The 25,473-nt window shown below is 40.5% G+C and overlaps 1 protein-coding gene across 1 annotated transcript in view; it reads left to right on the top strand.

Moving 5' to 3' along the window:
- Window positions 1-25,200, top strand: part of mfng (MFNG O-fucosylpeptide 3-beta-N-acetylglucosaminyltransferase) — a 33,309-nt gene extending 8,109 nt beyond the window's left edge. Inside the window, 6 exon segments of the mRNA XM_085162141.1 lie at window positions 594-696; window positions 11,246-11,399; window positions 18,870-18,955; window positions 20,598-20,763; window positions 20,842-20,927; window positions 25,033-25,200. Coding sequence (XP_085018267.1) covers window positions 594-696; window positions 11,246-11,399; window positions 18,870-18,955; window positions 20,598-20,763; window positions 20,842-20,927; window positions 25,033-25,084 — 647 coding nt within the window. The 3' untranslated portion in view covers window positions 25,085-25,200.
- The last annotated feature ends 273 nt before the right edge of the window (window positions 25,201-25,473 follow it).

Genomic DNA, 25,473 nt, shown 5'->3' with positions numbered 1-25,473 from the left:
GGCACAACAGCAGTAACTTCATCAATTACTTTAGTCACAAACACTAAAACCCCAAACCACAGCCACAGCCCTGGCTTAACCAACTCTGTAAATGCTTGTTGTGACTGCAACAGCTGGCCTCTCATTTCTAGTCTGTTTTGCCGAGTAAAAATGACAACCGGGCAGACTGCAAGCCAGACCTCATCACCCTACATCAGTGACTGTTTTTTACAAATGCTCCTGTGGGTAAATTGAAGGGAATCCTTTTCAATCTGGGTCCTAAATATCGTGGAGTGTCTTAAATAGATAAGTAAGTGGAGGCTGTCCTAGCTGTCTACTCATGCTGTTAGCCTGTTAGTTTTTTCCTTCTTCTGTTCACCCCTGTTACATTGTTTCCTCACTCTCTATCACACACATCTCTATCTTTATATTTTCTCTCCATTTCTAATATCATTTGTCAATCACAAACAGGGTTGATCATGGCTGATGGTAAAATAATGTACCATGCAGAATGGTATAATCATCAATACACCCAACCATGTGCAACTGCTTTGAAACAGATGGCATCCAGTAGTATCTCTTTCTCATCTCTCTCTCTCTGTCTCTGTCACCAGGTTATAACATGGTGGTAACAGACTGCCAGTCTGATCACAGTCAGCAGGCTCTGTCCTGCAAGATGTCTGCAGAGTACGACGGTTTCATGGCCTCAAACAAGAGGTGAGCCCGATTACGGTCTGTCTAACGCCCTGCCTGCACCGGCTTTAAAGATCAGATTAAGATTGCAGACTTTAATGATCACTGTGGGGAAATCAGACTGTTACAGCAGCACTTAGTGCGGCGAGAAATCAAAGAAGTAAATTATGTTCCAGGGTTACAGAGGCATAAACAGAGGTGAGGATTATTACAGTCACACTTATTACAACGGTAATCTTCGAGGAGTTTTTTTTAAAGGAATTTATTTTAGCATAACCTGTGCATTAATAGATCATCTTAACTACCTTTTCTGTGCGGTGCTGTCCAACTTGTAAAGGTATGAAGAACAGCCTTTTATGTTTTTATTTTTTATGCATTTGTAATAAAATGAATATAATTAAAAATATTATTAATATTAGGTTCGGAGGGCAGACTTGTTTAGAAATTCTTGGAATTCTTTGAAAGAGGAGGAATTTCTCTGCCATTGATTTTTTTCTGGTTCCTTCATTTCCTCTTCCATCTGACTGTTTAAATGAATGAGTCTGTCCATCCATTCATCTCTGGCTTTTTCCTCTGCACCAAAATTCTCCTTCGGGGTTCTAATTGATTGTAGGAGCCTGGAAGTTTCTCCTGCGCTCCTGGCTGCTTTCATTTTCCATGTCCTTTTGTGCCTGAAGTACTGATGTGGTCTCTCTGTGCTCAGCCAGGAGACGGCACTGGTCCTCCTCTCAAATATCATCTTTCGTCCTGTAGCATTCTGTGAATGTGGGCCAGTACAGCCTTACACCTGCTGTGATAAGTCTGTCTGAGCCTTCCTCCTCTTAGTGTGTTTAACACTGAGTTGTTTAATTTATTTGGGACAAATCTGCATCTGTGGGAGTTTTGTGCAAACGATAGTAGTCTCCTGTTTTGCCTCATCATTTTGTGTTGCAAGAAGCTCTTTAAACAGTTTTGTCGCCTTAAATAAGGCAGACTTTTCATTCCCTATGCAGACACTCTTATGTCCTTGATATTATTATATGCTCCTGTTCCACATTCTTCATAAGTTACTAATTAAGTTCAATTCAGTTCATTTTTGTTTACATAGTGTCAAATCACAACAATCACCCCAGGTGCTTTATATTGTAAGCTAAAGACCCTACAATAATACAGCCCCAACATTCAGACAATCCCATACGGAGCTAGAACTTAGTGACAGTGGGAAGAAAAAAAGAAGAAACCTCCAGCAGGACCAGGCTCAGGGATGGGCGTGAGTTGAGGAGGACAGGACAAAGGACACACTTTGGAAATGCAGAGTGGCACATAAACACATAGACAGTGAAAGGAGTTAAGTGAAGAAGAAATACACAGTGAGAAGCCCCCAGCAGCCCAGGCCTATTGTAGCATAACTAAGGGAGGGTTCAGGGTCACCTGATCCAACCCTAACTATATGCTTTATCAAAAAGGAAAGTTTAAAGCCTGATCTTAAGAGCACAGAGGGTTTCTGCCTCACAGAAGGTATCAAGCCAGATACTCTAATCCAGGGGTAGGCAACTCCAGGCCTCGAGTGCCAGTGTCCTGCAGGTTTTAGATCTCACCCTGGGTCAACACACCTGAATCAAATGATTAGTTTGTCACCAGGGCTCTGGAGAACTTCAAGACATGTTGAGGAGGTAATTTAACCACATAAATCAGCTGTGTTGGATCAAGGACACATCTAAAACCTGAAGAACACCTGCATTCGAGGCCTGGAGTTGTTTCATCTCCTCTGTTAAATACTCTACCAAGACATCAGGTGACATAGATTAGACAAACATAATAACTTTTTTCTTCTTCACCGTATTGGTGAGAGAGGACAGCCGGTGCACTCTTGTAGTGTGTTATTTCACATTGATTTTCTCCCAGTTTTGAAGTAGTTACTTTTAACTAGCACCCTGTTTGCCCAAATGGCATCTAGGTGATTGGGACTAAGTAGGTCTTGACATATCCTGACATACAGCAATTTATGTCTTGTGGTTTGATAATTGGAGGCTCTGGCTTGGGCACTGTAACAGGCAATTTACACACAGTTGTTTGGCAGTATTCTAGCAAATGCAGTAGGTGGGAAGCCCAAACAGCATGCTGATGCTTGATGACGTGAAGACTCCAGCGACACTTAAAGTATTAGGAAACAGCTTTATTAAGTGACCAATGCGTTTCAGCCTTCAGCCTTCATCAGGGTCATTGCAAAATGTCAAACAGCTTGCTTTTAAATAAAAAAAACAGGAAACAGAAAAAAATCCAAGTGGACCAATCACACCTTCATAAATAAACAAGCTGACCAGTTAACATTTAACAAGGTGGTATTGGCTAATTTGTTAATTGGTTAAGCCACAGCCCAAATAGGTTCTGGGCTGAACCACTACAGATTAAAACGGGGAGAAAATAAATAAATAAATGAAAAGATTCCCATCATGTCTTAATGTAAGACATACTCAAAATTACACAGAAAAATGCAAATAATCTGGTGACAGTTGCAGAGAAGAGGACATTAAAGAAACTGTTGGACATTATGAACAATGCTGGGCATCCTCTGCACACGGCCATAAACAACCAGAGGAGTCTGTTCAGTGACAGGTTGCTTCTCCCAAAGTCAAGGACCAACAGACTTAAAAACTCCTTTGTCCCACACGCCATCAGACTGTTTATCTCTTCGCTGAAGGGGAGAGGGAGGGGAAACCAGGGGACAAAGGAGGGGGGAACAACTAAGCCGTAGTGCCCTTTTCACTGTGCAATATTTTTCTATATTCAACGGTGCAATAGACTCACAATAGTTGAAATGTGCAATTCCCTGGTATTCCTATTCCTATTTATTGCTATTATATACTCTGTATTTATATATTTCTCCATATTTATATATGTGTATATGTATATATATGGTAAATTTCTATTTCTGCTTACATACTTTTGCAACTTCTGTCGGTGCTGTGCTACTGGAAACAGAATTTCCCGGAGGAACCCACCCTAGGGATTAAAGTTTTATCTAATCTAATATTTAATCTAAATAAGGTAATATAAAAATAAAGTAAGTACAGGAACATTAAAAGAGGGAGAAACAATGCAAACACTTAAGGTGTTTGAACAGCTGTGCAGGTATTGCTGCAATTTTCAGCGTGTATCAGTCAGATTCTACGTTTCTCTGACTCGTGTCCTTAGCAGTACACATGACACAAGTTTGAAGGGGATGTTGAGATTGAATGAAAACCGACAAACAGATATACAGAAATTGCTTAATTAGTTAGATAAATGTATGAATGCATTCTGTAATAGCTAACATCATTAGATGGATGTGCAGTCAATAGCTGCCAAACTAATTATTCACCCACTATCACTTCTCAGATAAATGAACCGTGCCCTTGGTTCAGTTTGAGGCTTCAGTCTGACAGCGTTGGGCCTCCTCTGTGTTCGCTGAGCTTATTTGAACCACACCTTTCAGTCACTGTCAGCATCCATAAAACCTTTGAACTGGGGCAAAACTAAAATAATGCAATCTGCTCTTAATGGGCCCAGAATGAAGATGATGTATGATCCGCTACACTCTTGTCTGTGTCTTTTCCAATTTCATGCCTTGTCTCGAACGCTGCATTAGCACACAGTGCAGGCTACCCTTGTGTCGCTGTTGTATTTATTAGCTCTTTGTGGTTATGTAATCACAGAAGAAGAAGGAACAGAAAAAACAGGATTAAAATATTTCCAAGAAACTGAAAAGTTTGTTTATTAGGAACTTGAATATGCACGAGACAGCGCTACTTGATGCTGCTGTACAATATAAAGTATTGACAATCTGTTGATACCGATCTATGGAAAAATGAATGAAACTTAACAGCTTGTGTTTGGGGTGGGAGTGAATGGGGGCGTTCATTATTAGAATGGCAGTGAAAATGTTTTCAAATTGGTTCCAAGGCACACTTACAAACCTCCCCAGTTTCACTCAAGCCCCACTCAAGAGGGAAGTGAGGATGTTTGGTTTGGAAGTAAGCCTTTTCTGTTGTTGGGCAGCAATTAGGATGGCAGAGGAAACAAGGCAGCACTTCAGTTTGGTACCAGCAGCTTTGTAATTTGGACTCTGATGTTGCAGTGCAAGCCTGTTTGGTTTGGAATGAGGCTCTGACATCATGTCCAGTCATTAAGATGGCAGAGAAAAAATCAAACAGCTCGATTACTCACAGAGCAATTCAAGCTGTGAGGACAAAAACAAATGTAGATGAAAAGCTTCAAAATGGGAGAAGATCTTAAATCTTCTCCCATTAAAATGCCTAAATTCAACATTTCGTTGCTAGCTTTTCCAGAGCTCTTGTGACAGTATCACATGGAATGATCTGCCAAGATAACCAAGAGTTATCATTACACATACAACCTTATCTGTTATCACGTGACCTTAACAACTACCATTAACTGAAGAAGTTAACTAGAAGTTGAAGTAAGTTATTACAGATGTACCTCATCATGTTCTTCTTCCACAAAAAGATTAAGTTCCCTCTGAAAGGAACATGATATCTTGCTTCACAGGCGTTCTTGAGCCACAATGACATCCTTCTCATGAAGAACACTGTCTGAATGAGTGGGGATAGAGCCATAACTTTAGTTCTAATACTAAATGGGACACAAAAATATTTCAAGTAAATCTGATGAAAAACATTCCTTAAATAAGTTTGTGACTCTGCCTAAAAGCAGGGATTCAAAAGCCCCCCCTTAAGTCCTACTTTATTAATGCCTCAGTTAAGACTGCAGACACAATCAGTGTCTCTGGTTTTCTACCAGAGCCCTGAACAAACTCCATGCTAAGCCATGTTATGAATATAATAAGCCAAGAAGTGTGATAAGTACCCCTACCTATATCTTTGTTTCATTAAGAATGTGCCTGCGAGTGCATAGCCGTGAATGTCAACGACACGCAGGCATCAGCAAAGCAACGTGATTGGCTCTGAGAGATTGGATGCTGATTTGCTCTCTGGGGTCAATTTCTGTTTTTCAATGTCTGTCTCATATAATGTCTCTGTTTATGCACAGCATTTCAGTCAGGTTGAGGTCTGGACCTTCATTCTTTTCGTTTTCAGCCATTCTGTTGTGTATTTACTGGTGTGCTAGAGATCATTGTCCTGTTCTATGAACCAATTTTGTGTGTCTGTTGGATATAAGAACACATATGGGTCTAGAATACATTGGTGTAGAGAGGAATTCATGGTCGACTCCAAGGTCCTAGGTAATGTGGCTGCAAAACAAGCCTAAATCATCACCCCTCCACCATCGTGCTTGCAACCCTTCCAAACAAGCCATCGGTTGTTTGTGCTGTCGTGATCTTTAACATTGAACATGGTATCTGACCTTGGGATAAATTTACTGAAACATTGACTCCAGGGAAGACTGGCAGCTATGCTGCGTGTTTTCTGTTTGTGATTTATTTTTCTCACTGTACAAATGATGAACTTCAAATTGTTTGGATTGTCTGCTCCACACCAGCGAACTGCCAAACCTTCTGCTTCTATAGAGGTGCTCGTACTCACTGAGGATCAATTAATCAAGTGCACTTGATCAGCAGCACCTGACTGCTGCTTACTGCTTTAATTCCTAAGTACTTACTACTTAGTTTCTCATTGCACAGCACAGAGTCCAATAAACACTCTTTTTCACATGCTGTACCTTGTAAACTGTGATATGAGTAGTTTACAGACTGCTGTGACTCCAGGTGTCTTTTCTCTCTGTTCTCTCACCTGATCTCATGAATTTTAACAGTCACATTTACAAGTTGGTGAGACTGTTAAAAGACTACACGCTGAGTCAAGCTCTGGGTCTGTGTTTGTTGGTTACTCGAGGTAAGGCCTATCAGTGATGTCTATAAACACAAACAGCAGGATACGAGCACATACAAATGCTTTTCGGTCTCTGTTGTAAATCTTGTGGTTAAGTGGCTGTCGGTTCTCTATTTAGATGAAGTATCTGGTACTATGTGCCAACAGAACCTTTATAGGGTTCAACCTTTTTCTTTTCAATGTCTGTAATGAAGATAGCCTTGCAAGGGCTTCAGGATATTTATATGCCCAAAGGTCAACTATTTTTCACATGGAGTCCTAAAATATATGTTGTAATAGAGTGAATTTGTTGCCCCCAGTGGTAAAATACAGAAGTGCCTGTTACAGGGCTAGTTCTTGGGTAGTTTGTGCACCGCTAAGAAACCAACAAGTTAGTGTGTGATGTCCTGCTGTTCAATAAAAGCACCTATCCACGTCCTTCTGTCCTGATCTTTTCAAAGAGCCTAATCCAGAATATCACAACTGGCGACGAGGATTCTAAAGATTTCCACAGCGTGACAGAGGCAAGAGGGCAATAACAAGCCAAAGAACTGGAAGGGACCTAAAAAAGACACAGGAGTGAAGCAACCATGTTATCGTTGTGGTGGAAAGCATTCAGCACGTGAGTGCAAATTTAAGAGTGAAAAGTGTCATGTTTGTGCAAAAATAGGACACATTGCACGTGCTTGCAGGAATAAAAAATTCAATCAACAAACTCAGTATTTGGAAACTGAGGATGAATGCTCAAGTAGGAATGATGAAGCTGAACTTTTTGGAGTTTATTCAATGTACTCCATCACCTCCAGTGAGAAGGGATACACAGTGGATGTTGTACTTGGGAACAAGAACACCACCATGCTGCTGGATACAGGATCAGCAGTGTCGGTGGTATCAGACAAGTATTATCAGATGCATCTCACTCATTTCCCTATAAAACCAGCCAGTGGGCTAAAGCTCAAGTCCTACTCAGGCCAACACATTGCTGTGCGTGGATATATTATGTTACCAGTACAGTATGGGACCCAAAACATCACCCTACCACTGATCGTTGTTCAGGGAGACAGACCAGCTCTGATTGGACGAAACTGGTTAAAGAAACTACAGCTGAACTGGAAACAGATTTTCACAGTACACAAGGTACTAGTGCAGAAAGAAGCAAAGCCAGGAGTACTAGAAGTGATTCAGCGCCATCAGGCAGTGTTTTCGGATGACCAAGGCTGCATAAAGGGATTTAAAGCTAGAATCCACACTAAACCAAACACTACACCAATTTTCTGTAAAGCTCGCCCAGTTCCTTATGCACTAAAAGAAGCTGTGGAAAAGGAGCTGGACAGATTGGAAAAGGTGAAGGTTATTTCAAAGGTTGAGAAAAGTGAGTGGGCATCCCCTATTGTTACTGTGCCAAAAGCAGACAAAACAATTAGGATATGTGGTGACTACAAAGTCAGTGTCAACCAGTGTGTTGAAGAGGAAAGATATCCACTTCCTAATACTGAAGATTTGTTTGCTACTTTAGCTGGAGGAACATCCTTCAGCAAACTTGACCTTTCTCATGCCTATCAGCAGCTACAGTTAGATGAAGAATCAGAGAAGTATCTGGTCATCAACACACACAAAGGTCTCTATAAGTACAATCGCCTCAGCTATGGTGTTTCCAGTGCTCCGGCTCTTTTCCAGTCTGTGATGGATCAAATCCTTCAGGGGATGGAGCATGTGACCTGCTTTTTGGATGACATCCTCATCACTGCTTCATCTGAAAAGGAGCATTTGAAGAGGTTGGAGGAAGTACTCACACGTCTGGAGAAGCATGGTGTCAGAGTGAAGCTTTCCAAGTGCAACTTTCTTCAGAGCAGTGTGGAGTACCTGGGACATCGTATTGACAGGGATGGACTGCATCCTTTAGAGGAAAAGGTAGCAGCCATAACAAATGCCCCAGAACCAACAAATGTCACTGAACTGAAGTCTTTTCTTGGTCTTCTAAATTACTACAGTCGATTTTTGGAAAATCCATCCACCATTCTTCAGCCTTTGCATAACCTGTTGAGAAAAGATGCTAAATGGATTTGGACCATGGAATGTGCAAAAGCATTCAGGGATGCAAAAAGTCTACTGCTGCAGAACAAAGTGTTGGTGCACTACAGCACAAATCTGCCATTGAAGTTAGCCTGTGATGCGTCACCTTATGGATTGGGCGCAGTCATCTCTCATGTCATGGAAAATGGAGAGGAAAGGCCCGTGGCTTTCGCATCAAGAACATTAACTGAAGCTGAGCGAAAGTATGCCCAGATAGAAAAAGAGGCCCTTGCCATAATTTTTGGAGTAAAGAAATTCCATAAATATCTGTATGGAAGGAAATTCACCCTCATAACAGATCATAAGCCACTGCTGGCTATACTAGGGCCAAAGTCAGCTGTCCCAACACTCGCTGCACTAAGAATGCAACGCTGGGCTCTTATTCTAATGGCATACAACTATGACATTGAATATAGAAGATCAGCTGAACATGCCAATGCAGATGCATTGTCACGTCTACCTCGGAATACGCCAGACAACATTGCAGAGGAGGGAAGTATCTTCTATTTCTCACATGTGGAAGAGCTACCAATAGTAGCTAAAGACATTGAGAGAGCAACCATGAAGGATCCAATCCTCAGCAAGGTCTGGAGTTACACCATGAATGGGTGGCCGAGTTATATGCAAGACGAATCACTTAAGCCTTACTTTACACGCAGACACGAGCTGTCAGCAGAACAAGGATGTGTTCTTTGGGGACAACGGGTCATCATTCCCCCAGTTTACCAACAGAAAGTGCTGGAAGACCTGCATCATGAACATCCAGGTATCTGTCGTATGAAAGCACTCGCTCGCAGTTACCTGTGGTGGCCAGGCTGTGATGGTGATATACAAGAACTGGTTCAAAGCTGCTCAGTCTGTCAGGCTGTACAGAAGTCACCACCCGTTGCACCACTCCATCCGTGGAAGTGGCCTGAGAGAGTTTGGCAACGGATTCACATTGATTTCGCTGAAAAAGGCAAGCAGTACTTTTTAGTTGTCATTGACAGTCATTCAAAATGGTTGGAAGTGTTCCCTATGCTATCCATTACCTCACACAACACCATTGAGGTTTTGAGAGGGTTATTTGCTTCATATGGACTTCCAGAAGAGCTCGTTTCAGACAATGGACCTCAACTTGTGTCAAAGGAATTCAATCAGTTTCTGGAGTTAAATGGGATCAGACACACGGCTGTTCCTGCCTATCATCCTGCATCAAACGGGGCAGCAGAGAGGTCAGTACAAATCCTGAAACGATCCCTGATGAAAAATGTGCTGGAAGCAGATGGTAAGGCCACATTGCCACTCAGTCATCGTTTGGCAAACTTCCTTATCATGTATCGCAGTACACCGCACACTGTGACGGGTCGTACACCAGCAGAGTTGTTCCTGAAACGTCAGATCCGGACTCGCTTCAGCCTGCTGAAACCTGAACTAAGCAGACACATTGAACAGAAACAGTCTGAGCAGAAGCGACACCATGATTACAAAACCCAACCTGTTCGTGTTTTTTTTGGAGGGAGACGCGGTGCGTATCCGAAACTTCAGGGGGGGGGGGAAACAAAATGGACTCAGGGAACAGTTCTGAAGAAAATGGGAAGTGTTACCTACCTGATACAAGAGGGACAGAGAACACGCACAATACATGTGGACCACCTGTTACCATGGAGACAGACTGTGGAGAAACCCCCAGTTATATTTTCACCGGTTTCAGAGGGACGGCCAGAAGTGATTATGGACGGTGTTGTTCCAGAGATACCACCAAGTCCACCTGGGATTTTAACATCACACCCCTTACCTCCTGAACCACCTAAAGAGACAACTGATGAACCACCAGTATCCACCCCAGAAACCACCCAAAGGCCATCTGTGGAATGCAGATACCCAGAGAGATGCAGAGTTCCCCCAAAGAGGCTGAATCTTTGAAAATGTAGAGTTATGTTTTAGTTATTTACTGCCAGTTATTTTAGAAGTGAACAGTTTAATAATGGAAGCAATGGCTACATTTGTTCATTGTTCGTAAGGGCCACAGAATATTTCTTTTGGTGGGGGCAGTGAAATACATTCTTTAAGGAGTTGCTTATTTCAATTACAAATCTAAAAGGGGAGGAATGTAATAGAGTGAATTTGTTGCCCCCAGTGGTAAAATACAGAAGTGCCTGTTACAGGGCTAGTTCTTGGTTGACCAATATATAACCACAAAAGGGTAGTTTGTGCACCGCTAAGAAACCAACAAGTTAGTGTGTGATGTCCTGCTGTTCAATAAAAGCACCTATCCACATCCTTCTGTCCTGATCTTTTCAAAGAGCCTAATCCAGAATATCACATATGTCAACATCAAACTTAAAAGAAAATCTCATATTTTTGCTGTGGCATCCAACCACAAGTAAATATATACATATGGGGTAACTAGATGACTTGGGGTTACAGCAGTTTCATCCCCCGTCCGTTTCTCCTCTTCCAGTCAGTGTAAGGTATCGTCATTTCAAGTACACATGCACGATGCATTACTTAGGTAAGCCTTTTTTCATTTCTCTGTTGCAAGAGTGGAAGCAGCAAAGAAGAAAATTAGTCTTCAGATTTTTTTTTCCGCCTGATTGCAAATGTCAACAGGAGAAATGGAGCGAAGCTGAGAAAACTATTATTATAAACCCAGCACCACGGTTACATTTTAACTGAATATTTTTCCTTTTCTTTCACCGATCGCTCCTCAGGTGGTTTTGTCATGTGGACGATGATAACTATGTCAACCCAGAAGCTCTGCTCTCGCTGCTGTCAGCCTTCCCGCAGGAAGGTGACATCTACGTGGGCAAGCCGAGCCTGGACAAGCCCATCATTGCTCATGAACTGCTGGAGGGCAACGCAACGGTACGATACCACTCATAAGTATTTTAGGTTTCTTGGCACAGTCAACCTTAGCACTAGGACTTGGCTGAGCTCTGCAAAGTACATGCTGAAGTCGTGATCTAGTGAGGAGCATATAACTGCACCCTGAAGAAAAAAAAATCTCTTAAATATACAAAAAGGGAAAAAAACATGAAGATTTTGGTTACAGTTCCACGTTCAGTACATCTCATTTTAAAGACGGAAACTGACAATCTCAAAAAATACTCTTTGTAGCAACGCATAATGCAACTCTAAACTCAATTTTATTAATGTGGAATGATCATTGATTAGAGCAGGATGGCCGTCCACAGATTTAATGTTTCCTGTGAGCCTCCTGAGATTCTTTATCTTTCTCCATCGTGGTTTCCTTCTCTGCTCCTTTGTTTTCACTGTCTTCTTATTTGCTGTTATGTCACTTGCTTGCTTGTTGTTATTAAATCAACCCTACTGTTTCTCCGGTTTGTGCTCTCTCATTCCATGGATTCTTTTGTCGTTCCTTCTCTCCTTGTGTCACGGTGTCCCTTTTTCGCTCTGTTTTGCAGTGATAGTGAACAGCTTCTTTCTGGAAAGGTTAATTGCTTCGACTAATACCCACAGAGTGCTCGACTCTTTAATGTGTTCTCCACCAGAAATCTTTTCACAGTTTTGATCCTTACTGGAAACGGTTACAGGACCAATTTCAAGAAATCACATGTTAACATGTTTAATTGGGTCGGGCTTATTGCTATTTGGATGTAACAAAGGGTTTCTGCTAGTGTGTAAAAGCCCAAACTGAGCCCCCTGCTAGTAAATAAATATGAAGCTTTCTCTTCATGTTTATTTGTTGTACTCAAAAAAATCATTTTAGACACGAGCTATAACCATTAGTATAGTTAATGATACCATCCTACTGTTTCCATTAACTGGCTTTACTCATACGAAAGAGTCTCACAAAAACTAAAGGAAAGTTAAAAAAGGGAGTAAAGAACCAGGCAAATGTTATGACCTTTTAGGGTTTTAGCTGTTCAGCTGGAATCTGTCCACTCACGAACACGAATGAAACAAAACGAAATCATTCATAGCTGTATGTGAACAAGGTCAGCTGTGATTCAGTGCTTTTCTGCTTGTGTTCACGTCTTACATCTGACGCCGTGTGCATATTGTCCACCATGCTGGAAGTTACATATCTGCAAACACTCACAAACTAGTAGTGAGTGTGATGAACCCAGAAATAGAGAATGTTTGTATGCAGAGTAAAAGTGCACAGCGCTGAGGCTTTCAGACAAGCCGGCATCTTCCAGGCAATCTACTAGCAATCAAATCAATGGCATGGATGTTTTTATTGGGGGTGGCTGTAGCTCAGGAGGAGCTAACCCCAAGTTGCTCTCCGATGCCACCATCAGAGTGTGAATGTACTTAGATAGCACTGAGTATAGATAAAGTGCTTGTAAGAATGGGTGTGATTGGGTGAATGTGGCATGTTGTGTAGAGTGCTTTGAGTACTCTGGGAGAGTAGAAAAGCGCTGTATAAGAATCAGTCCATTTACCATTCATTGCAGCACCTCGTACCTCTGAAACCATTTTACCTTGCGGCTGCCAGCAATCACTTACTAACCAGTTTGGGAATAGACATTTTTCCCAGTCTCTAAGCCTGTGTTACTGGAGCCTTATGGTGTTTTTGAATATGAATTTATTTATTTAAAAGGGACAGTGCAGTTTAACATAGTCCATGTACAAAAATATGAAACTGATGTAACGCACATAAGTTTATAGCTATTGCTAATTTTCAACAATTGTCCCTTGTTGGGCTTACAATCAAAATTGATACATTTTACAATAAAACATACATTTTCATAAAACCAAATTACATTGTAAATACGATTATAATTAATAGACAACAAACTAAAATAAAATCAAAATCATCATCAATCAAATTACTACATCTCGGATTTCCCTTTAACCAGATTTGAACCTTTAACGTAAACGATCTGATGTCTGTAATCAATTTGATTTGGGCTGGAAGTGTGTTCCACAGATGGCAAGCCTTTATGGAAAAAGCTGACTGACCAAATGTAGATCTGCAATATGATATCTTGCAGTTGCTTGCCATGTCCCTGGAGCTGGACAGAAGAGACAAGTGTACGACTGTGTCTTCTGTGTGGTGACACCTATTGTTCAGGAGAGTGCTGCGGCGGCTTCCTGCGCCTTAACGGTGGGCTTAGATAGATGCGACTGCCTGCTGATGTTACAGCGGTGCACGAAATGACTGCTGTAACTGGCGCGTCGCTTACAGTTCAATTCAATTCAATTCAATTTTATTTATATAGCGCCAAATCACAACAAAAGTCACCTCAAGTCGCTTCATAGACACAGAGAAAAACCCAACAATCATATGACCCCTATGAGCAAGCACTTTCCTTCCTGTATGCCTTCCTTCATACAGGAAGGATGATCTGATGTCACATTAATTTTCACGTGGTTAGTGAAAACATGAGTGTAAAACCTGAATATATATACACATATATGTTTCTCTTCATGCTGGTGTCTTCGCTCTCTATTCCTCCACACAAGCTGTCCCACTGTTCCCTTAGAGCCAACACACAATTAGCAATTAATGATATAGCAGGTAGTTAGCACTACAGGAACCAAGTACGACATTCAATCCTCAAATTTCAGCTGAATTAATGACCAATTCAGTTCAGTTATTAGACTCAATGTCAAAAGGTGGCAGAGTTCAGATCACTGTGATGCATCAGCACATTAAACATAAGTTTGTTCTGTGTGCTCAGTGAGGGGAACTTAGAGAAGACATCTAGAAAGGTCATCATGACATATCTCTTACCACGATCATTACCATGGCAACATTTTATTTTTATGGTACATAAAGTAAGTTGTCAACATTATGCACGTCAGTGGTGTTGATTATAGAATGAGTAACAGATCCTGAGATGAGATGAAAAAATATTGCTGCTGTAAAGGTAAGAGGATGGGTCACCACAGAGTGAAGATTTCCAATATGAAGAGGGAAAACTAAAAATGAGATGAATGAAAGCAGCCAGTGTTTTCCCTCCTGCTCACACAGCAGAGAGAGCAGCTGATGTCAGAGGACACCGTCCCTGTCAAGAACTGCTGGAGTCTGTAGATCACATGTAATTTACACAAGGAGCTTATGAAAAAATACTCTTTCCCGATGGTCATTTTCCTTTTTCCCTCCTTTCCTTCGTTTGTCTATCCATCATGCTTCTCTTCTTTCTCTTCTTTTTGATCTTTGGCTTTGCTGGTCTTCTGCAGGCACCATTAGACAGTAAAACAAAGCTGAAGCTGCTCCTATCGGTTTTATGTCAAATTTCACCCAAGTCAGGTTAACCGCTGCCATTCAAAATCCATACCATCCATTCTGTTTTCTTCATTTTCACTCTCCACTGCTGCAGGGGCTCCCCCTGAGGTCAGCAGTATCTTCTTCTGAATACACACGTCCTCCTGTGTGTGCATGAGTGTGTGCATGAGTGTGTGCATGAGTGTGTGCATGAGTAGGGATGGGTATTGATAAGATTTTCACGATTCCGATTCCATTTTCGATTCTGTTTAACGATTCGATTCTTTATCGATTCTCTTATCGATTTTTTTTTTTTTTTTTAAAGGAGAACACTAAGGTCAATTAGCTTAGATCTTTGTTTTATATCGTCTCTTTGAACAAGATAGAAATTTAGGAGTAACATGGCCTTACAAACCCAACAGTGAGATCTTAACAGATCCAACCTACAGCTCTTCAATGGGGTGTCACAGGGTCCCCAGGAAAAAAAATTGTGAATGTAAAATAATAAAATAAATATTCTTCTGTAGCAATTACACAAGAATATCCAATAATGTCCCTGCCTACAATTAAACACATTCACTTACCGAAAATCGGGGGCATCTGCTGTGGCAAATGGGTGCAAGCCTTTTACCACAAACTGAGTCACTGCTCGGTGACATTCGTCTATCCTGGCCTGAAAGGAGACGCTACCGGTAGACTGTAGCAAGAACTGCCAGCATCTGAGCCAGCCTCTGTCTGTCTCTCTCATCATGGTCACCTAAATGCACAGTAATGGCAGGTTTTGTAATAAGGCAGATCGCGCTAACATAATATGCACTGTTAGTTGATTATTTACCTGCCGCATTAACGGGAGAGGACGTGCAAACGTTACCGCCGCTGCTGGGTTGAGATTCACGAGTCCGGAGCGGAATTAAAAACACGACATTCATTTAAGGTTATCGCGTGTTTTGTGAGCAAATGCTTTTGCATATTCGTAGTGTTTCCTCCCTTAAATGAAATATCTACTTTGCAAGTATTGCAAGTTTCCCTGTTGTCATCCGTTCTCGTAAAGTATAACCAAACTTTTTAGCGTTTGAGCCGCCATGTTTCCTGCCAGGTAAATGACGCTCCGCAACGTGGTGACGTCATTCGGGGCGACTGGAATCGATAAGGGAATCGTTTGCAAAAATGGCAAACGATTCCAAGGAATTGAAATAGTGGGAACCGGTTCTCAACAAGAACCGGTTTTCGATACCCATCCCTATGCATGAGTGTGTGCGGCGCACGTGCGCCTAAATTGGTATGCATGTGTGTTATTGAGTTTACAGAATTAATGCTGCTATTGAGTTAAAGAGCATCCTGACTCCAGCATGCTCTCTGAATAGGGTGTCATGCTCTGTCTCTCTCTGCTTCCCTCTTGCACTTTACAGTCTCTCTCATTCGTTTCTTGAAATGACTCTCTCCGTCTCCCTCGTGTCACATTCTCTGCTCTGATTGCAGCCATTTGCAGGGAAGAATAGATCTTTATTAATCTTTGATTTGCTTTTTCTCTCTCTTCCCTTCTTCCTTCCTTCTTTCTGTTCCCTTTAGTGAAAACAAAAAAAAAGCAATGTCAGGCTCCTCTCTGTCTCCTCATCTCATTTTCTTACATCTTGCTGCCTAGTTTTTTTTCCGATTTCCTGTCACTATAGTGAAACGGGAAGGATAATGATCGGAGGAAGGAGGAAAAGAAAGGAATGGAGTGGGAAGGAATGGGAAGTAAAAAGGAAGGGGAAGAGATAAAAAAACAGAGGAATAGTAAAAAGGAAGAGAAGTTTATTTGAAGAGATGTACAGGAAAGAGGAAATTAAAGTAAAGTAATAGTAATTAATAGTAATAGTAGTAAAGGAAGGAAGGACAAGTACATTTTTCACAGGTTAAATTTTACAAGAAAATTAGTGAACAGGAGGTAAAAAGAGAAGAATGAAGAACAGAAAGGGAAAGAAATCTTGCAAGCTCCAAATTAGTTGTGCAATTACAGCTCGCTCTATGAGTTAAATTCTTTATCTGCCTGCTGTGACAAACAGGAAAACAAGGCAGCAAATTTACCCCGGCAAAATATCAACTGAGCAATTTAAGCAACAGGAGAAGGAAAAACACAATAGTTGCTTGAGAAATGGCTCAAAGTTAGAAGATAAAGATGTACTATTCATAACAGACTGGAAACCAGAGCAGTTAATATGCGCCTGAAAGAGAAACCGTGAACACTTAGGTTCAGTCATAGAGGCCCCTTTTCCTCTTCTGATTTCCTCTGATATAGCAGAGGTATTGTGTGTCTGTGAAATGGTGGCAAATATTTATAACATTCAGTGTGAGCTTGTGTTGTATTTTTTGTGTTCTGTATTCCCAGATGAGTATATGTGTGTATGTCTGTTGGTGTGAGTTTCTATATGTGTGTAACAAAAGTAAACACAATTTAAAAGAGTTAATACAACCAAAGCTTTTAAAGGCTTTAGCTCTTTATTGGGCCATGAATGATTTTTGGTAGCTTAAATGGACATCAAAATCCCCCCACTCCCCCCATAAATCACTGAGAGGTGGTACAACTACTGTACATGGATTTCTTCCAGCCAATCAGCAAAGATCAGGTGTGTGACAGATAGTGGCAACAATGTGTCTAATCAATCAGTGATGATCTGGAGAATTGTAATTTTCAGTGTTCTACCAGAATTCATGAAATCGAGTCCTTCGCACTTACCTGCTCCTACAGTTGGGGTCATAATGCCCAAACTGATAAGTCGATAAGAGCGAAGCATTATATAGTTCAAAAGTTGCTTTAGATGTTGAGTTAGATGTTGTGTTGGATTTCTAGAAAGTATAGATTAGTGAAATTTGTGGCATAATAATGATGGCACCATATTTACTTTTCACAACGTTCACCTTAAAAACGTTCACTACTGATGGTTACTTTGTAGTTTTTAGGACCAGGTGAGCCATATTGTGTTCTAAAACACACCCTATTATAAACATAGGACAGTAGTATTCATAGTAAATTGGATTTTGTCAAAGCTTCATACAGACAGTTATCCAATGATAAAAATTTAACCCACTTTTACACATTTCACCTTTTTTTTCTGGCTAAAAACTGTGAAATGTATTGGGGTTTATTGTCAGTCTTACTACTGCTAAAATTAATATAGTAATTCAGTATTGTAATTTATTTAGTTTTGATTGAATTACCTACGTGCAATTATAAGGGGCACCCACACCAGGTGCAATGCTATTTTTTATATATTTTTTATTTCTATGTCAATATATGTTTTTTTCAGTAGATCTACACTTCACTGTTTTCCTTCAGAGGTGGCTGGATAATGACTAAAATGACAATGACCAGCATTATCTTAGTGGACATCATTACTATGTTACAGCAGCTTTACCAAGTACAGTGAAGCAGGTTCCTGTGACAGCGCTGCGCTTTCATTTTGTGTTATATTTGTGAAAACTGACAATCAAGTAAAACATATTCCTTTGTTTGTATGTGTTTTTCCCTATAGTCTATGTATACACACTGTTTAGAAAAATGTGAACCCCAAGCAGTGAGTGTTGATCTTGAAAAAAGTTTGAAAAAAGTCACACAAGTAAAAAGAAAAGTTCTGCAACATGCTCAAATAACACTCGGTAACAACGACTGCCATATAAAGGGTTAAGTCGGTAAATTGCTCTTTGCGTCAAAGGCATTCTATAAATGTATAATGAAAATGTATCTGTATATTTTTAAATAGTTCATTCAAAGCACAGAAAATGTGTTTTAAACAGCTTGTTGAGGAAACAGCATCTACTGTGAGTCTGAAGCGGCTAAAAGGAGTTTTTCCTTGGAAACATTTGAGTGACATTTCACAGCCAGAGTTGCACCCACTGCAGAGCACTAATATTTCACATAGTACTTTACTATGGTTAATAAGCACATTTTACCACAGCAGGAATAGTGCAGCGCTTCAGTGACTGTTCTGTCTACTGTACTGTCACAAAATGTTGCAGCAAAAGTCGAGCTGGAGTTTTTGTTTCCTTTATGGTTTGAAACTGTGGTATATCTCCACTGGAGCCGCATTTTTTCTCATACGACACCCAGTCCAGTCTTTATTAGTTTGTGATTATTTTTATACGGTATCTCTTAATAATGTCTGTGTGTTGTCTATCAGAGGGAGGTGCAGTTCTGGTTTGCAACAGGTGGAGCAGGCTTCTGCCTGAGTCGAAGACTGGCAGAGAAGATGGCTCCGTGGGCCAGGTATTTACAATTTGTGTGTGTGCGTGTGTGCTTTATAGGGACGATGATGATAAGACAGTGAGGAAAAAAAACACAAGCACACAGACTATTACATCTATGTAATGCTAATATGAATTCAAACCAAACATGTTTAGGGCTTTTACTCATTATAGCATTTTTTTCACTGGTTTTAAATATATGTTTGTAAAAATGGCTTCTTGTTTAATAAGTGTGCAGATTTTCTAGTTTTAGACGACCTCCTGTTCTTTACATTGCGGTAGGGAACTTGCATTAATGCTCAATGATATAAACTTGTTTTAACATATCTCATCAGTTTTAATGGAAAAAGCATCGAATGTTAAACTAATTAAATCATAAATGCTAACACAAGTAAACCTCTGGTGTGAAAAAGCAAAGCCGATTCTAAAATGCCTTAAATGTGCACTTGTTTTAACGGTCAGCAGGGGGCCACTTCTCTGGTTGCGCATCCCTTTATAGACAAATATAGAAAAATGACCCCAAGAGACAGAACAACTGGAAATGACAAAGGTTTATTTCTATACTCCCAGACTGGTGGTGTCAATAGGTCAACAGTACCAGCACAATTTCACTATGATTTGTTTAGTAAAAAAAAAAAAAAAAAGGATTTGCAGATCTCATGTGGGAATCTTATATGTGTGTATCTGCGATCTATATCTCACATATTGTGATGCACCTGTGGTTATGTTTTAGAGCACAGCTTAGATGAGCTCATGAAAAATGGATGCGCTGTCCATGGTCCTGAATTTGTAACTGTTTCATTGGAGTATAATGAAAATTTATTGGAGAAAACATTATTTTTTAATGGAAATGCATTGATCAGAATAAAAGCAATCAGCACCGTGATCAAAAAACAAACAAACATAAAAATACACTTCCTTTGCCTGATGTCCATCTAAGACCTGATTTTTTTTTTAGCATTAGCTCCAAAGCCAACTTCATCGCTCCGTTTGCTCTGTTCTTGTGTCATTTTGCTTTGTACACCACGGGGTCGACTGAAATTCCTACACACGCTCTTAAATCTCTGCATTGCCTCATCAGTTCACTTAATGCTGTCAAAACACAAAGCACAAGAGATACTTTTTCAGTGCTACATCAGCAGAGTTAGAGTAAATTGCACGTTGCGAATGATAATAAATCTCCTCTTACTTTTTACTGCTCCAAATACCAACAGGACTGGTTTTCCACCAAAAGTATTTATTGCTGTGTTTATGGTCTCAGTGGCTAATTTGATTACAACAACTACAACATGATATTCATTCTGTAAATGATCTTGTAGCAATTTGTTAATCTTTTGATTGACAAATTGGTGCTGTATCTGTTTTGACTTTTTGGTTTCTCAGTCTGTCTCTGAAACTTTGTATTCATACTTCTCTCAAAGAGCTGGAACTAATAGCTGCCCAGGGCTACAGGTAGAGCTAGAGAACCAATCAAAAATAGTTCTTTGGAAAAGGTCAGCAGTAAAATATGCACAGTAAACAGTCAATGGGCCCAACCACATGTTTTCAGATAAAAGTTGGACAGTTTATGGCGCTAAATTTCTCCCACAGTAAATGTGGATGTATTGCACACTCTGCTATGTGAGAATATATTGAGATAGACTCTTTTTCCCTGTGTATGTCAGTGGCTCCCAGTTCATGAGAACTTCAGCTAAGATCCGTCTTCCTGATGACTGCACTGTGGGCTTTATTGTGGAAAAGCGACTGGGAATCTCCATGGTCCACTGTCCTTTATTCCACTCGCACCTGGAAAACCTGCTGCTCATCAGCCAGAGAAGCATACCACAGCAGGTAGTAGCAGGCGGTTTTATACACAGGTGTCCAAGCAAATGCACTTCTTCCTACTCTCGTGTGTTTTCTAATCTGCAGGTGACACTGAGCTATGGGATATTCGAGAATAAGATGAACAGCATCGAGGTAAAAGGGAGCTTCTCGAAGGAGGACGATCCCTCCAGGTTTGTTTCTCGCAATATTCATTCGTAAATGAGGAGTACTAAGAAATGTGTCCTTGCTGACATTATTGTGTTTAGTTTTCCACTGGCTCCTTTTGCACATAAATGACATAACATTAAAAAACATATATCACTTTTAAAGACTAATGGATCAAACTCTAATTATTGTAGGATTTTTATGCTAATTGCGGCTTGGTTTTAAAGGCTTATTGGATGCCCAAACCACTACACAACAGGTTATAATACTCACATAGTCTAAAATTATCATGAGTGCAACTGTGATACTAGATTATGACCAAAAGCTGAGCATAAAAATCCAGGCCCAGGTGGTAGAGTGGAACATGTAAGAAGAGCTCTGTATCTCTGTGTGCTTGTGCTTTTTTCTCAGCGTGAATACAGTGTCTCTAGGCATTTTATTGCTTTTTCAAAGTACCTGAGTTCTCTTCTTTCATTTTTTGGTTGCATTTTTCCCCCCGTATTTAGTAGAAGTAATTTTTAACTACACAAAGCAATTTTGAATATGTGTTTGGCCAATTTAGCAGGGTTGTGTCACAGTAATGTTAAGGTTTGTTTTGCAGGACAATGCCTCACTCCTTGAGCAGAGCATTACATTTTAACCTCTGTCCTATGAATGCCAAGTACGTATTTTACAAACAGCGCTCCCCTCAGAGTCTGCAAAAGTTCCTGCACCCCACAATATGACCCTACTGATGTGTGAAAACAGCATAAAACATGAGCGTTACTAAGACCATTCAACAGATGAATGCTGTATGATTATGCAGTGTAGTGCTGCATAATGACTAGCAGCTTCTCCCCGTGCATTCTTTTTGCTCTTGGACTCACTAAAAGTCCACACCCCGTTGATCTAAGGCAGGGATGTCAAACTGATTTGACATCAGAGACAGCCTGCTATGATCTTTCTGTCAGTGTAAAGAAGTTTAACTGCACATTTAATCCCTGAGATATCTTAATACAAGAAGAAGTGCAATTTCAGCAGTATGTCTCAGTGTTTCCTACACATAGGATAAAGACATGCAGCTGTAGTAAATGAAAGAAAACGTATGCCCGCCTTCACATTTTCCAAAGCTGTCCAGTGGGCTGGATTAGAGTCTTTGCAGGGCTGATTCTGTCCTCCCTGGTCTTATGTTTGACACCCCTGATCTAAGGTATCTGAGATATCAGGGTTCTAGTAGTCTTGCATGTCATGCCACCTCCATTTGAAGATTTATAAAAGGGGGTGGGGGGGGGGGTGGGGGCAGGGTTCAGTATCTTGCCCGAGGAGGCAACCAGGGTTCAACGTGCCGGCCTTCTGCTTAGTAAATGACCCGTTCTATGTCTTGAGCCACTGGATGCGTCACTTATCCAGACACATGGGAACAGGTTAAACAGAAGCAGATGGGGGTTCGATGCGAAGGTCACAAAAGAATCACAGGTCAAGGACACGCGTTATGAATTATGGTTCCCAGGGACAACTACAAACCCTGTGGTACAGAAAGAGCAGCCCAGATTTAGAAGTAAAAGTGCGTCTAATCTAAAAGCACAGGAGCACTGTTATCATGGAAGACTCGAGTCTGTGCTGCAGTTGCCTTAAACTCTGACTGAAGTGTATCAAAGCAGTAATGGGCCTCATTTTGGCCTGATGGCGATATCTAGCAGAGGGTCAAAGAATCATGAAAAGCTCCAAGATTTAGGACATCAAATACACATAACAAATGACACGTCATTTGTTTAGCCTTCAGTTTATTATTTACCTCATCATACCAAATTGTCAAGGGGAGACATGTCTGTCTACAAACTGCTCACAATTAAATATACCAAGAAATATCGATATTGTGCGTGAGGGACCATATCCTATATGTTTTCTGACCGAGAGAGTTACTGAGAATAAAAAACTACTTTCTCCACCGCAGAAAAACCCTAAACAATTAATAAAATAAGACAAATATATAAAAAATACTGTGTTCTATAATTATTATAATTTTAGGCTTATGCATTTATTGTGCGTCTTCAGTGATAAAGCTTGCTGTAGAAATCTCCAGCTCCAATCTCCAGTTTTCAGTTTTGTCTCTCATGATCTTACGTTACGGCATGACAGCCCTCTGGCTCCAGTTGATCTTGTTCTATCTTCACTCCCAGATAAAAGCAATTTGATGTGACACAATGGAACAACAGATGTGTTTGTCTTTTCCGGTTTCCTTCATCCTCAGCTGTAAGAACATATCACCACAAATGCTTCACAGTGGCATTTCCATTTGCTCCCATCCTCTCGTTTAGTGCACGGTTGTGTTTGCCCTCCCTTCGGCCTGAGAGGAGTAGGTCACAGGTTCATCTGTCTGTACAAAGGCTTGAACTGAATCTAATCGAAAAATTGTGTTTTTCCTGCCAACTGTTAACAGACAAACTAATGGCTCATTCACACAAGTTTGAACTTGTATGTTAGGTAATTTAGATATTATATTTATGTATATAATATCAATATATTCTGGCAATTTTCTTTGCAACTAAGAAACATTTGTGTTTCTTTGCTTTGGCAACCTTTGGCAATTAGTTGCACTGACCAACCGGTCCATGAGAAGTTGAGGGTGTTCCAACTTCTTGTTGCCCAAAAAGTCCGCAACCTCTTAGCCACCCTCATTTTAAAGTGCACGGTGATTGCACAGGTTACCTGTCTTCAAACAATCGTGGTCAAACTCTGATGGAGGGATTTTGCTTGTTGAGTGCACTCACTCTCAGACAGGTGTGCAATGAACTGCTATCTAATAGATAAACGCAGTCTGCAACGTGGCTCTTTGCAATGGGCCTCCATTCTGCTGGTTACCATCTGGCTTTATTTTGGTTATTGGTTATTTATTTAGCTTATATTCCAATATAAAAGCAGGGTTGCTGACCTCCATTTTGCAGTTAACTCACTTCTCTCTGTGTTGGAATTTCTTTTGTTTCAAATCTTAGAGGTTCAGGCTGCACTCTGAATATAAGCAGCTAATGCAATTGTCTGTTTAATATGGATTTCTTTGTGTGCACATGGCAACAGATCTGCAGGTCTTGCTGATTCGTTGCCGTTAATTGCCATATTATCACAAACAGATTGCGTGTAATTTCCATCTTAACAATATTCAGTTGCACACTGATAAATAAACTGACTCCATCGTACTTCTGTTTTATCGCCGTCCTGACACACCAGAATTGTTCTGCAGACTTGGTCCCTGCTTCAGAGCAACCATTTCAAAGACATGCAGGGTCATTGCAAACAGTCACAATAATTTTGTTCCTGCTGTCCAGCTGTGGTCTCTAGCTCAAAGGGGCCAGAACATAATCTCTTTTCTGGAAGTAAAAATGTATAAATAATAGGAAAATATGAAATTATTAATGGATAATTGCACGAGATATTCATCAGATGCCCTCTAGTTGACATTCTGCAGTTGCTGTTAGATGAAAGTACAGAGCCACAGATAAGTGTTTACACATGCAAATCAACAGACGGCCCAGCGCACCGTGCAAACTATAAATACCCAGTTTTCACCTTTAGAACATTAATGAGCAGCACTGTAGATTTAACTCTGTCAAGTGGGGCTGACTGTCATGAGGCTGATTTTTCTTAAAATATTTTTAAGAAAAATCAGCCTCATGACAGAATACAGTTTTGACTTTCAATAAGGAATTAACTATGTTAGTGTAATATTTATTTATTAATTTTATTTATTAATCTCAGCACTTTAGGACCCACTGCTATATCACACTGTGAATGAGGAGCATCTTTGCTGCTGTAGATATTTGTGCAGGCCATTTTTGGTATTTAATAGATAGATTTCAGAAGTTCCCATTCCCAGAAAAGAATGATAAAAGTAAGGATAATAATTCACACACGTTCTTTTCCAGGTGATTTGTTTATTGTCACCAGTGATGAGTTGATACCTATTAAATCATTCAGCTTTGTGCACACGCGGGGAAATGTGTGGAAGGAGCCAATAAGATTCAGTGCCTTACTAAAAATAATAATTCCAATTGGTGTCACCCAGTCCTTTAGAGAAAAAGCCTTTTTTCCCCGCCGTCATTAACAATAGCTGTTAACCACCTCTGAGTTATGAATCATGACTTATGTGTTCTGCAGGTTTAAGACCGTCCACTGCGTCCTGTATCCCCTCACCAGCTGGTGTCCATGAGTACCCCCTAAAGATGACAACATCCAAACACTTGAGACAAAGCTGGTATCCAGCTGGATGCAGTATTTTACCTTTACCTGCAGAAAAATGGACCGATTCATTTTGGTGGAGCAATTCTGGATGCAGAAGGAGTAACAGTGAATCGGACTTATCTGTGTTCCACAACGCCTCACCTACCACTGATCAACAAAAGACGGATCTAGACATCATCTGTTTTTGTATTCCCATTCCGAAGCCACGATTTAATGTTTGGCCATTGTTGTGTTCGTCTTTTAGAGCCACAAGAGAAGAGGATGAAATTCAGAAATTAGGCGCTAATGTAGCAAGCTTAGTTAGCAAGGCTGGTCCACTGAGTCTATAGGAATTTCTTTTACTTATGTATTAATCAC

This window comes from Neolamprologus multifasciatus, chromosome 6 (genome assembly GCF_963576455.1).
Source record: "Neolamprologus multifasciatus chromosome 6, fNeoMul1.2, whole genome shotgun sequence".
In the NCBI taxonomy this organism is placed as follows: Eukaryota; Metazoa; Chordata; class Actinopteri; order Cichliformes; family Cichlidae; genus Neolamprologus; species Neolamprologus multifasciatus.
The sequence above is the reverse complement of the archived record's forward strand: the minus strand, read 5'-3'. Positions and strand labels throughout refer to the sequence as shown.